Source organism: Lepus europaeus, chromosome 17 (genome assembly GCF_033115175.1).
Source record: "Lepus europaeus isolate LE1 chromosome 17, mLepTim1.pri, whole genome shotgun sequence".
NCBI classification, from domain to species: domain Eukaryota; kingdom Metazoa; phylum Chordata; class Mammalia; order Lagomorpha; family Leporidae; genus Lepus; species Lepus europaeus.
This window is the reverse complement of record NC_084843.1, coordinates 63020107-63033651: the sequence shown is the minus strand read 5'-3', so window position 1 is coordinate 63033651 and position 13545 is coordinate 63020107. Positions and strand designations below refer to the sequence as shown.

At 47.1% G+C, this 13545-nt stretch overlaps 1 protein-coding gene and 1 pseudogene across 1 annotated transcript; both read right to left on the bottom strand.

Annotated features, from left to right (window-relative positions):
* Window positions 1–2284: 2284 nt before the first annotated feature.
* On the bottom strand, window positions 2285–3327 carry LOC133775813 (uncharacterized protein C1orf131-like; annotated as a pseudogene).
* Window positions 3328–6666: 3339 nt separating this feature from the next.
* PLAU (plasminogen activator, urokinase) lies at window positions 6667–12729 on the bottom strand. Its single transcript, XM_062214782.1, has 11 exons — window positions 12636–12729; window positions 12238–12325; window positions 11755–11788; window positions 11499–11606; window positions 11003–11177; window positions 10710–10801; window positions 10334–10553; window positions 9968–10116; window positions 9207–9347; window positions 8779–8927; window positions 6667–7759 (listed from the first exon to the last, which is right to left on the bottom strand). The coding sequence occupies exons 2-11, from the start codon at window positions 12292–12294 to the stop codon at window positions 7583–7585; spliced, it is 1302 nt and encodes a 433-aa protein (XP_062070766.1). The 5' UTR covers window positions 12295–12325; window positions 12636–12729; the 3' UTR covers window positions 6667–7582.
* Window positions 12730–13545: the final 816 nt, after the last annotated feature.

The window sequence follows — 13545 nt, the reverse complement described above, 5'->3', positions numbered from 1 at the left end:
CAGATGAGGAAACTGAGGCACAGAAAAGCTACTATCTATCCCAACTGACACAGCTGATGTTACAGATGAGATTCCCGGTCAAGGCCACCCAATTCCCAAACCCATGCTATGAATTACTGCAGTACATGGTTTAAAACAACGCCCTGGATTATGAGGATCAAAATCTGAACACTCTGGAGTTTTTCCCTCCAGGGATCTGCAGTCTAGGGAGGCTCTGAACACAGCACCCGTGAGTCCTCGTACCCCAAACTCCACTCAGAAAACTGGCTGGTCATGCAGAGAGCTCGCCCTTCGTGTATTCTAACCAGTTGTCCTAAAATGTTCTCGATCAGTGGGGCATATCAGAATCAATCACCTGGGGAGCTTTCGCAAACCCATGAGCTCTGGTGCTGGCCTGACCTGAATCACAATCCCTACAGGTGGGGCAAAGGTGTGTATATATTTTTAAAATGTTCTCAGGTGACTCGTTAAGAAACACTGCCAAAACCCATTAACACAACTGGGAAATTCCAATATTTTGGCAGCCAACTCTATCTCCCAGTCTACTTTCTGTATCTATTCTTCAAAACCAGATGTTTGATTCAAAAAAGGAGGGCACTTCAGAAAGTTCAAAAAGTAAAAATGCATATTTTTTTCATAAGACACGTTTTGTGTCAGCTTTAAAAGATCTCTCATGTTTGGCTAGCCACCCTTAGGACATTATCCAGCTTTATATCCCAATCTCTAGGATAACAATTACCAGTCATGAGATCCCTTAACACTCTGAGATAACTCAGCACCACCCCCACGTGCACATGATGGGAAATTATGTTTTCTGTTCCCTAAAAGTAACAGACTCAAGCTGGGGTTTTGCATCAACACTTTTTACTTATACAAATGTTCTTGACTGAAGTCAGTTTAAGGGGGCAAAGAGAAGAAAAAGTAGTAGACTTAATTCTTTGTTTTCCTCAGAAACCTTTTATTAAAGGTATACAAACCTCATGCATTTCATAAATACAACTGTAGGAACACAGTGATAGTGATTCTTCCCACTATTCCCACACTCCCACCCCCCACCCTTCTTCCTCCTCCCTCTCTTATTCCCATTCTTATTTTTTACTAAGATCTATTTTCAATTAACTTTATACACAGAAGATTAACTCTAAGTAAAGATTTCAACAAATAGTATTAAAAAAACTGTTCCTCACTAGTTTTTTAATGTTGTAAGGCAATTTAATATTAATTACTAATATTTTCTTGTTTTTAGATTTTTTTATTTACTTGACAGGTAGAGTTACAGACAATGAGAGAGAGAGAGAGAGAGAGAGAGAGACAGAGAGACAGAGAGACAGAGAGACAGCGAATAAGGTCTTCCTTCCATTGGTTCACTCCCCAAATGGCCGCAATGGCCGGAGCTGCGCCGATCTGAAGCCAGGAGCCAGGTGCTTCTTCCTGGTCTCCCATGTGGGTGCAGGGGCCCAAGCACTTGGGCCATCATCCACTGCCTTCCTGGGCCACCACAGAGAGCTGGATTGGAAAAGGGGCAACCGGGACTAGAACCAGTGCCCATATGGGATGCCGGCGCCACAGGCAAAGGATTAACCTAGTGTGCCACGGTGCCGGCCCCAATTATTAATATTTTCAAAACAGTAAAATTATGAAAAATCTTATTATAATCACATTTATCAAAATTCAATGAACAAGAAACAAAAGTGAAACTTGCTGGAGAATATTCAAATGTTTTTCGGTGAGTTCACTTCACACTCCTGCTGCACTTGGTCCAATTGTTCAGCGCCTTAAAACAGACACTTCAGCAACTAGAAAGTTAGTTCTGTTTCACTTTTTTTCCCCTAGAAGGAGAAATCAGTCTTTGAAACATGAAGTAAAAATAGTCTAGAAGTTTTGCAATAGTCCAGGTCAGCACAGTGGCTAGTTGCCATTCCTCTTTTTATCTAATAAAGTACTTCATTTTGCTACTCTTTTTTTTTTTTTAAGGTTTATTTTATTTATCTGAAAGACAGAGTTACAGAGAGAGGTAGAGACAGAGAGAGAGAGAGGTCTTCCATCCACTGGTTCACTCCCCAGATGGCCTCAACGGCTGGAGTTGTGCCGATCCAAAGCCAGAAGTTTCTTCCAGATCTCCCACATGGGTGCAGGGGCCTAAGACTTGGGCCATCTTCCACTGCTTTCCCAGGCCATAGCAGAGAGCTGGATCGGAAGAGGAGCAGCCAGGAATTGAAATGGCGCCCAGTGCTTCAGGCCAGAGCTTTAAGCCACTGCACCACAGCGCTGGCCCCTCTTTTTGCTACTCTTTATTTATTTTCTTAATATCACTTGGGCTCAGAATCAATGTTCCATTTTTGAATTTGCCAACTTGTCTAGTCCATCCACTTGACAGAATACTGGGAACCAACTTCTTTTTGGATTTCCTTTCTTCTTGGCCCTTTTCTCTCTCTCTCTCTCTCTCTCTCTCTTTTTTTTTTTAAATATCTGTGTCCTGGGGCACTTTCTTTTCTTCTTCCTTTGCTGCCTGTTTTTCTTTGATTTGTTCCTGCAAAAGCTTGTAATTCACATAACTCTTTTTGGGAGGTTTAGCACCCAGCATAATGGCACGTTCCTGTTCCAGGACTCTTTCTGTTCCTTTTCCACAACCCATGATCCCAAACTGGTGTACTTCCAAACAAGCCTTTTCTAGATTAAATTCTTGCACATCCACATCTTTTTCAAGGACATTAGTTTTGGCCTTTGTGTTCTCATCTTGTTCTTCTTTCAGCTTTCTTAAGTCTGCTGTGAAATTCTACCACTTCTACTCGATCCCTTGTTTTCTTCATGGGAGTTAAGGTTAGGGTTAGGGATAGGGTCAGGGTCAGGGTCGGGGTCCTGAGGGTGTATCTGGAGAGGTGACAGCAGGAGCACAGTGCAGCTCTTCTATGAGTTCCTTGAAAAAGCTAGAGGCATTCTCTGGCTTCTTAAGAGCGAGCCAGGTAGGGGAGCTCTCTCCACTACCAAGGATGCTACAGTACTCCCATATTTTTTCTTGTGTTCCCTTTTCTTTCTGATCTTCTGTTCGGTTTCTTCTGTCTCTCCAAAGTCGTACAGGTTCTGCAGCAGAGCATCCAGAAGTGTCGGGGAACTCGGAGGTGCAGCAAGCCCCTGCTCCTGCTTCTGTGCCATCGTGGGGTCTGAAGTAAACTCACGGCCACAGCGACATCCCGGGATTCTGCCATGCAGCCCTGGTTGTTTTTTGATTTCTCTTATTACCCACTGTTCATTCAGGAGCATAATGTTCAGTCTCCATGTGTTTACATATGTTCTAGGGACTCTCAAGGTGTTGATCTCCAGCTTCATTCCACTGTGGTCAGAGAAGATGCATGGTATGACTTTGATTCCTTCAAATGTGCTGAGACTTGCTTTATGGCCTGCCCTGTGTCTATCCTAGAGAAAGTTCCATGCGCTGGTGAGAGGAATGTGTATTCTGCAACTGTAGGATGAAAAGTTCTGTAGGTATCCACTAGGTCCATTTGGTCTATAGTTTCAATTAACTGTTGTTTCCTTGCTTCTTTTCTGTCTGGTTGTCCATTGCTGAAAGTGGGGTACTGAAGTCCCCCATTACTATTGTATGGGAATCTATGTCTCTCTTTAGATCATTTATTTTAAATAGCTAGGTGCCCTGTAATTAGGTGCATATACATTTATTGTAGTCGTATTTTCCTGTTGAATTGGTCCCTTAATCATTGCACAGTGGCCTTCTTTGTCTCTTTTAACAGTTTGTGTGTTAAAGTCTATTTGTCTGATATTAGGATGACTATACCAGCTCTTTTTTGGTTTCTGTTAGCATGGAATATTTTTTTCCGTCTTTTCACTTTCAGTCTGCATGCATCTTTGTTGGTAAGATGTGCTTCTTTTAGGCAGCAAATAGATAATAGATGGATTTTGTTTTGTTTTGTTTTTCCATTCAGCCATTCTGTATCTTTTAACTGCAGAGTTGAGGTCATTTACATTCAAGATGACTATTGATAAATAATGACTGGGCTCTGCCATTTTCCCATGAATATTCCTATTGTTCACTTTGGATTTCATTTGTACCTTTAATGGGAGAGTTTCTGCCTTAACCTTCTTTCATAGTGATGACCATGTTTCTGTGTTTCTTTGTGTAGCACATCCTTAAGCATCTTTTGTAAGGCTGGATGAGTGGTGACAAATTCTTTGAATTTCTCTTTGTTATGAAAGGTCTTTATTTCAGCTTAATTCATAAATGAGGGCTTTGCAGGGTACAGTATTGTGGGTTGACAGTTTTTTTCTCTTAAGACTTGGACTATATCTCACCGTTCTCTCCTAGCCTGTAGGGTTTCTGATTAGAAGTCAGCTGTGAGTCTAATTGTAGATCCTCTGGTCTCCAATTGGTCATGTCTATTAGGAGTTGTTTGTGCTTCTTGTACTTGGACATCCCTTTCTCCAAATTAAGGAAATTTTCTGTAATTATTTCACTAAGAAGTCCTTCTTTTTTTTTTTTTTTTTTTTTTTTTTTTGGACAGGCAGAGTGGACAGTGAGAGAGAGAGACAGAGAAAAAGGTCTTCCTTTTGCCATTGGTTCACCCTCCAATGGCCGCCACGGCCGGCGCACCATGCTGATCCAAAGGCAGGAGCCAGGTGCTTATCCTGGTCTCCCATGGGATGCAGGGCCCACTTAGGCCATCCTCCACTGCACTCCTGGGCCATAGGAGAGGGCTGGCCTGGAAGAGGGGCAACCAGGACAGAATCCGGCGCCCCGACTGGGACTAGAACCCGGTGTGCTGGCGCTGCTAGGCAGAGGATTAGCCTATTGAGCCACAGCGCTGGCCCTAAGAAGTCCTTTTAATCCACTTTCTCTTTCCATGCCTTCAGGAACTCTTAAGACCTCTATGTTGGGTCATTTGATAGTATCCCATAGATCTCCAACACTGTTTTTTAGTTTTCTAATTTTTTCTTCTTTTTTTTTTTTTTTGATCTGACTGTAAAATTTCCAGAGATTTGTCTTCTAACTTGTATATTCTTTCTTCTGCCTCTGAGTCTGTTGTTAAAGCTTTCCACCACATTTTTATGTGTTCTATTAAAGTCCTCATTTCCAATATTTTGTTTTAATTTCTCATTAAAATCTCAATTTTCATGAGAAAAATTTTCTTTGATGTCATGTACATATTTCCTTAGTTCGTGGATTTGCTTCTGATTACTTTAAGTATTGAAGTGTTGTTGTGTTCCTTTGGGGGTGTCATGTTGTCTTCCTTGTTTTTGTTTCTTGAATTGCTGCATTTATTTTTAGGCATTTGTGGTTTATTTTGTTGGTTTATTTTGTTTTTTTCCCTGTGATGGCTTTTATCTTTGGACTATGCCTTTGTGGATTAGTGGAGTATCTGCTTTTTTAGTGAATACCCTAAGGAGTGTGCTGGATGTGGCCAGGGAGCTCTGTTCAGTGCTCCAGGGTGAGGGGAGTGTCCAAGGTGATTCCCAAATTGAGCGTGGTAACCGCCTTTTTTTTTTTTTTTTTTTTTTTATCGGAGGGGATGTTTGTTCAGCTCTATTGGCATAGTCTCCTACTTACCTCCTCTCCTACAATGAGATCAATGCCTGGATGCTAGCCCCAGTGGGGCCGTAAGAACCACACAAAGGATCTGTGCAGTCCTTGGTGTGAGCACAGGTCCCACAGCAATGACCCTCACTAGGGAATCAGGGAGCCCCAAGCATGTGGAGCCACCCACAGTGACTGCCCAAAGACCCAGCCACACACTGCAGCCTCACACACAGCCACAGTGCATTCACAGTGCCAGCACACAAGCCTCTCCCAACCACGAGCGCCCAACCCCCTGTCGGTGCTCTTAGCCAGACTCAGGTATCTCCTCTCCGCTGGTTGCTGGAGGCGTGGACACAAGATGGCACAGATGTTATGTATGTCCAAAATGGTACCCTCCCGCTCTCAGCTAGTTACAGGACCCCAGGTGTTGGGTGGCCAGGGAGAGAGAAACGTGCTGCCCTTTTATTCCTTGAGGTTGGCAAGTATACTGTCCCCCACAGGGCTCCAAGGCAGATTCACGTGAGGCTCTTCCTGCAATTTTATTGCTGCTTTATCACTTGGGCTGCTCCAGTCTGGTCTCACCTCACTCTCCAAAGCTGGTGCTGAGGCTTTCGGCTGCTAGAGTCCTGAACTGTATGTGCCCTCCACCCTCCATGTAGATCCATGGTATCCCTGTAATTTGCATGGAGTTTCCTCTTATGTTTTCTCCCTAACTCTTCCCGAGATTGCAGTCTCTCCGTGTTTTTTTTGTTTTGTTTTGTTTTGCTTTTTAACTCTCTTCCCCTAGACTAGAGCAGTAAACTCCCTCCTTATTTTGCCATCTTGGTGCCTCTCTAAAGTTAATTCTTAAGAGGACTGTTGTGCACAATTGTGTAAGTTGTACACTGCACAAAGTCATCAGGCTAAGGAGGCAACTGGAAACTAGAATCCAGCCTGCCATGGGACCGTGGCTTGGGACACCTTTTTGTACCTTCTATGCTATAAAAGCCCTTACCTTCAACTCTCCTAATTTCTACTTCCTGTAGCCCCATTAAGCACAGAGAGGTAGTCCCATAAGGAACTCTGAGGAACATGTCATCCCTTCCTTCCCTCCCCTACAAGCACCAAGGAGAAGCCAAAATCTTCAAAAAATCAGATTTTATTGATTGTTTTTATTCAGAATTACAAAAATAGATATAAATTAAAATAGTAGAATATAATTATTAAATATTTAGTGTACAGGAGTGGTCCTCACCCCACCCAGTGAGGATTGGATGAACTAGGTTTGAGAGTAACTGGCCAAGAAAGAGAAACTATGTGAAATGAAATCATGACATTTAGTGCTGGTCATAGGTTGTGCCTCAGAATGATACATTCACAGGCATCATGTGGGAGACCCAAGAGACCTGAGTTGACCCACAGCCTCCCTAGACAGACCCTCTTTGTGGTGTCACAGTCCACACAGTTTAGGGAAATATCTAGACTTTTTGTCACAGGAACATACCAGCTCTTAGTCACACTTAACACTCATACATAGCCCATGCATCAGGGCACAAACATATACACATACATAGTATTTGTAGATACATTCATGGAGTATCAGAGCCCTTCCCTTAAGTTATTAGTGTCACTACTTCCCAGACTGCTATTCCCCCAACAGCCAAGTTCCTTCAAGAGACTTCAACTGTTACACTTCCTAAGTGGGAAATTACTCATTTCCCAAGAGTGGGCCTCATGAATGACCATTGTTGAGGGAGCTAGCAGTCGTACCCATGCACAGGAGATGCCATTGTTCAACTCCAGGAAGCTTTAGTCCAGAAAAAGACAAACTACCATCCTGAATCAGGACCACCCTTTCAACCTGGCCAGGGGGTTCTGGGTGGCCAGCACCCAGGCACATGTCTGAGGTTGAAGCTATTGTCACTTGCCCTGCTGGGCAGCACAAGCAAAACCATCTTTGCAGAGCTTATCCCCGTAATCTCTTCCTTGTGGCTGATGGAGATGATCCTACTGCAAAAAGGACGGTCAGTATGGAAGTGGGTGGTGCCCATTTCCTCCTTGGCTCCCTGGAAGTTTTCAGAGGGCCAGGCCATTCTCTTCCCCAACGTGACTACGGATCCAGGGCAGGAAGCGTGAGACTCTTGTATAGACACCTGGCTTATTCTTCAAGGCACATCCACGGCCCCAGCTCACAATCCCAGTCAGAGTCATGCGGCCTTGAATGGAGCAGACCAGGGGCCCTCCTGAGTCTCCCTGGAAAGCCAAAGACACAAAACATGAGCCCTAAGAGAAGTGTGGGGAGGCTGTCTTCAGATCCCATCATCTGACCATGCTTGAGAAGTGAGGGAGAAGTTCATAGAGCCAAAGTCCTTAGTGACTCCCATTGCTACCACAAGTTTAAAATCCTCTGCTTAGTTTTCTTTCTTTCTTTCTTTTTTTTTTTTTTGGACAGGCAGAGTGGACAGTGAGAGCGAGAGAGAGAGAAACAGAGAGAAATGTCTTCCTTTTCCATTGGTTCACCCCACAATGGCCGCTGCAGCCGGTGCACCACGCTGATCTGAAGCCAGGAGCCAGGTACTTTTCCTGGTCTCCCATGCGGGTGCAGGGTCCAAGGACCTGGGCCATCCTCCACTGTACTCCCGGGCCACAGCAGAGAGCTGGACTGGAAGAAGAGCAACCAGGACAGAATCCGGCGCCCCAATCAGGACTAGAACCTGGTGTGCCGGCGCCGCAGGCAGAGGATTAGCCTATTGAGCCGCGGCACCAGCCCTCTGCTCAGTTTTCAAAGCTCTGTCACCTACAACCATTCCATTCACACTCCCAGACCCTACTTTTTCCCCACCCTGGCGTATGCTGTGCTCATTCTGTTTTTCAACCAAACCAACTTCCTTCCTTCCCTCTGCCTCCTCAAATCCCTATCAGGTCATATTCTCTTCAAAGCCTCCCTTCCTTGACCATCTGGTTGTCATTTGCCTCTCTCTCCTAAACATCTTATCTTTTATAATTCACACAGTGTTCTGAGCTCTGAATTATATTGTCTTCTACTATTTCCTCTTTCTATGATCTTAGAAGACACTTGCACAGTAATCTGAAGTACCTAGCACAGATCCAGGCTCATGACAAATGTTTAGGAAATGCGTAAAGATTGGTTTAGATCGCCAAAGACGTGAGTTCCTGATCCTCTTGGGGTATTGGCTTGACAGAGACTCCCTACAGCTTGCAGGGACAGACCCAGGAGCTCTGGGGGTGACAGAGATGCTTGGAATACTCACCTGACAGGAATCTGTTTCCCACTGTGGGTCAGCAGCACAAAGCATTTTGGTGGTGACTTCAGTGCCATAGTAATGGGGTTGCTGACACTCCTGGTAGGAAACCAGCTTCACAACAGTCATTTTCAGCTGCTCTGGATACAAGTAGTCGGCTGGATGGAGGAAACGGGGAAGTTTGTGTTGTGTCCCAGTCAGGAAAAGCTCTTAGTCTTCTCCCACCCAAACTGAGCCTTTACCCTTCCTATAGCTCCCATTTGGTTGCATTTGTGGCCTGTCATTCCATATAACACTTCCCATCCCATCCTTGGACCCAACTTCTGCTTCCATAGTTCTCCATCTATGTTTCTGCAGTCTTAGTAAGCACTCAGAGCTCACTTCTAGGTCACAACGCTCCCCCAAGACCCCCTCGGTCAACCCCAGATGTCACTTACTGGAATTCTCTTTTCCAAAGCCGGTGATCTCACAGCTTGTGCCAAAATTGGGATCAGCATTCCATGGGGGCAGGCAAATGGTCTGTATGGTCCGGGATGGCTGAGCACATTGGCCATTGTTGGAAAGTATCTTCAGCAAGGCTGAGGGAGGGGGAGGGAGGCAGAGGGAAAGATCACTACGCATTCAGGTGATCACCATCTTTCCTCTTCAAACACTGAAGAAATGACTGTCTACCCCTAAGTCAGCTAGGGTTCAGAGAGAGGTGTGCTGGTAGTTTGTCACTTGGAAGCCTCCTATACCCTAAGGACTATGTCCCGGCTACTGACAAATGCGTGGGTAGCCAGGAATACTGCACACAGCTGTACAGGTTGTTTCCTGAAAAAAAAAAAAAAAAAAAAAACACCTGGCTGAGGGAACTGGGCTAAAATCCAACCCAAGATTCTACTGTCCAAATTCTGTGTCTATGTAAGGCTTCATCTAACAGCAGTAGGAATATCTTCTAATTTGCATGACCAGGACATTCCCAGCCCAAGCCATATTCCCCCATAGCCATTTCCACTCAGAAGAGGCACCAGTTGAGAGAAATTCAGGGTCTCTATGGAAGAGCACCAGGGCCTTCATATATTTCTCTCTGACTTCCCACCATTGTACAAAGCAGGGATTTCAAGTTGCTCTACAACCTTAGCTTCCACTTGGTTCTCTCCTTAGCGCCTCTTTCCACAGCAATCATCATTATGGCAGGTGAGGGCTTTCCACTCACCAATATCGTTGTGATGAGCCAGTGTGTCAGCGCTATAGCCCTCATGCAAGATGAGTTGCTCCACTTCAAACTTCATCTCCCCAGGTGTCATGGAGTTAAGCCTGGACCGACCCAGGTAGACAATGTAGTCCTCTTTCTTTTGGTGATTACTGTGGGAGGTAAGAGCTGTCAGACAATCTGGCTTCATGAAACCCTGTCAGCTCCTCCTCCCCATCATAGTGGCCTCAGAGCATGACTTGTTCCCAGGGCCAGGAGACAGGTGTTTTGGTGAGACAGAATTGAGGTGGAGTACTTTGCTGGGAAGAAGAAAGGGATGTGTTTGGGGTGCAGGAGGAGGAAGATCCGAGAGAATAGAGAGGGACGTACATGAAGCAATGTGTGGCGCTGACCACCCAGCAAGGACTGATGAGGCTGCCGCCACACACATAAGTGACAGAGCCTCCCCGGTGCCTCCTGTAGATGGCTGCAAACCAGGGCTGGTTCTCAATGATGGTGAATTCTCCCCCAACAATCTTAAAACGGGGCCTCAGAGCCTTCTGGCCACACTGAAACTCCAATTTTCCTGGAGGAAGGGCAGGTTTTTTTCCTAAAGGAGAAAGAGAGAAATGGCTTGGGGAGGCAGGTAAGATAAAATAGCCCTCTCAGGCAGGCCTCCCTCATCACTCATCCTGTGATGGAACAAAGGGACACATGAGTGTGTCCCCTTCCACTCTACTGTGATGAACAGGCCAGGGAAACTCACCTGAAGAGCAGTCATGCACATTGCACTCTTGGATGAGCTGCTTTAGGCCAACCTGCACATAGCACCAGGGTCTTCTCTGGTGGTCTGGGTTCCTGGCAACATGGAGTGGTAGGGGATGTCATTCCAACCCACACTGTCTCCCTGCATCCTCCCCTCCCCTCCAGGGATGACTCAACCGGAAACCTCTCTTGTCTCATGTTCTGGCCAGCACTCTGGTAGTAGAAAGTGTTGGTCATGAGGGCTTTTGTGAAGCCATAGGGCAGGCTCTGGGTCCTTGCTACCCTCTTCCTCACCTGCAGTAATTGTGTTTTCCCAAGCCCAGCTGAAGGGCATCAGGTCTGTGGGCATGGTATGTTTTCCTAAGAACATTGGCAGAGTTCCAGGCAAGGCAGGGTCGATCCATGATGTCAGTGTTGGCCTTTCCACGATAAGAGTGACCATCCCCGTGATAGCAGGTTTTCAATGTATCTACAGAATGATCCGAGGACAAGAAATGTTAGTAAAGGAGGAAACTCATAACCGGCATTTTAGAGATAGTAAGCTTTCAGATAGGGCAGAAGACACTGCAAAGCTTCTCCTTCCACCCCACCTCACATTTGTGCAGCCACTGCTTCATGAGATTCTTTGTGCATGTGTTTATGTTTGGCTGTATATACCACATTGCAAGGAAGATGTCACCCATCCCACCTGCAGCTCCTAACTCCTGCCTTTTCTTGCATCCCACCCATCCCTCATTGTCCCGCAATCTCTAGTGCCTCCTCTTTCAGGTTAGAGTCAGGATCCCCATACCTATCTCACAGTGCTCTCCTTGGAATTTCTTTGGGCAGTTACATCGCCAAATGTTGGAGAAGTACTTGTAGGTCACACACGTTCCTCCGTTCAGACAGCCGCAGTTTGCTGGAAAGTACAGAGATAGGGTAAGCAAGGAGCTGGAGCATGGTAGAGGAGGGGAGGCAGTTCTGCAGCGGGACAAGGAGTGGCTGCCCTCTAAGGATTTTCCAAGATGCCTGTGCAGCCAACTGTTGTGCAAGGGGTGGATACTCACAAGCATCAGACACTCTGTGAAGTTCATGGCTTCCCTGGAAGAGAGGGGGGAGAGGGGCAGGTCACCAAAGGTCTCGTGCTCCTGGGACTCCAGGAGTGGATAAACTGGCACCATTCCCAAATCCACTCTTCTGGCCAGCTCTCTCTCCCCTCACCCTGTTTATATCTAACAAACCTCCACATGGAAAATCATGGGTTTCCAGTAGAGAAAAATGAGTTGAGTGAAGAGAGCTTTACATACTAGGTGCCTTCAAACTGGGGCAGTCCTGCATATTCTTCCACCCTTGCCCACAAGTGCAAGCCCCCTTAGTTCTCAAAGCCCCCACTGCCTCACCTTTCCTATTCTCTCAGGGGAGTCTGGCAAGGCTGTTAAGTGAATCTGGAAGACTTCACACCCCAGGCAATCCCCCCACTTCCCCTGGCGCTACTCGGTGTCCTGCACACCCCCTTCTGCGACACAAGACAGATCAGGGAAGTCACTCACTTCGGAGTGGCTCACGACCAGGGCGCAGAGAAGCAGGCATACCAGCAGGACTCTCATGGTGGCGAGGCTGGGGCCCTAGACAGCGGCTCTGCAAGGGAAGGAGAAGTCAGGGCAAGAAGCAGAGGAGCAAGAAGGCCGCCAGTGCGGGTTACTGCAGCACAGGGAGGAGCCCCAGGTTCCTGAGGGCCGAGCCCTCGGTGACTAGGTTCCCCAGGCCCGGCCACCTCTCTTGTCTGGGGACTGCAGACACTTAGAGAATCCTAGACCTGCACCCGCTTGGGAACGCTTGGGATCGGAAGCAGGGATTGCCGGCAGCCCGAGGTAGAGGAAAGGCAGGCGCTCGGGAGCCGGGGCCGCTGCGCATCACGCCCGACGCTCTTGGGACCACCCTTGCTCACCAGTGGCTGCGGCAGGAGGATGCGGACCTGCGCTGCGGGTGTAGGTGGACGCTCAGCCCAGATCCGGCGCTCCAGATTCCGCGTTGTGCGGCTGGCCCTGGACGCCGGCTGTATATGAGGACCCGCCCAGGCCCCGGCCCCGCCCCAACTCCGATCGCAGGCTCCACTCTCCGCCCTCTCCTGCTGTTCCCTGCGGACCGCTGCGACCTGAACCCCGCGCGCTTCTGAAAACTTTAACAAAGAGCACGATCCCCAGCGGAGGAGAAGAGGCGATTCCGAAGCGAGGGACCTGGAGGCGTATAAATTCTCCGCTCTCTTCCCGCTCACCTGGCCCTGAGCCCGCGCCGGGGCTGGGGGCACTGAGTTGCAGCGAGAAGGAATTCAGGAAACACCCTCCCAACTCCGAAGCCTTCTCCGGAGTCCTGCAATCAGTTCTTCCCCAACCTTTCCACCCTCGGCCCCCACCTGCCTAGGCAATGATTCAGACCCCTGAGTATAGGGGCATAGTACGCAGCTGTCTCTTTGTCAGCGTGAAAAATGCATATAACTTCCGCTTCCTAACACAAACACAAAGATACCTGCCAACAGGGGCTGGCAGCTCCCCGGATATTACCAATAAAACCAGTGGATAAGACAGGCTGAGCTGATTGCTTACCGGCGGTCAAGGAGTTACAGTGATGTCAGAGCGGGAGAGGCAAGGTCAGATTTTACTGGGAGTTTGCAGTTTGGTTCATGGTTAGTCTTTGAAAGTGGGGGCTTCCGAAAGCTTGAGGGTAGTAGTATGATATTGCAGGACTGTGGGAACAAAGACTTAGGATGCAAACCATGGATGCTTCCTGTAGAAGTGCTGATGAGTTTTTGGGAAGTTTGTGTAATGAACAATTTGTTTATTTGCTTGGGCAAAGATAAA

Bases quoted from the DNA above. Each gene is read 5' to 3' on its own strand.
- PLAU (XM_062214782.1), bottom strand. From the start codon at position 12,294: ATGAGAGTCCTGCTGGTATGCCTGCTTCTCTGCGCCCTGGTCGTGAGC. The intron at 11,607-11,754 runs GTGAGTATCCAC...TGTACTTTCCAG, and splicing joins TCACAGAGTGTCTGATGCTT to CAAACTGCGGCTGTCTGAAC. The intron at 9,348-9,967 runs GTGAGTGGAAAG...CCCCTCCCTCAG, and splicing joins GGCTCATCACAACGATATTG to CCTTGCTGAAGATACTTTCC.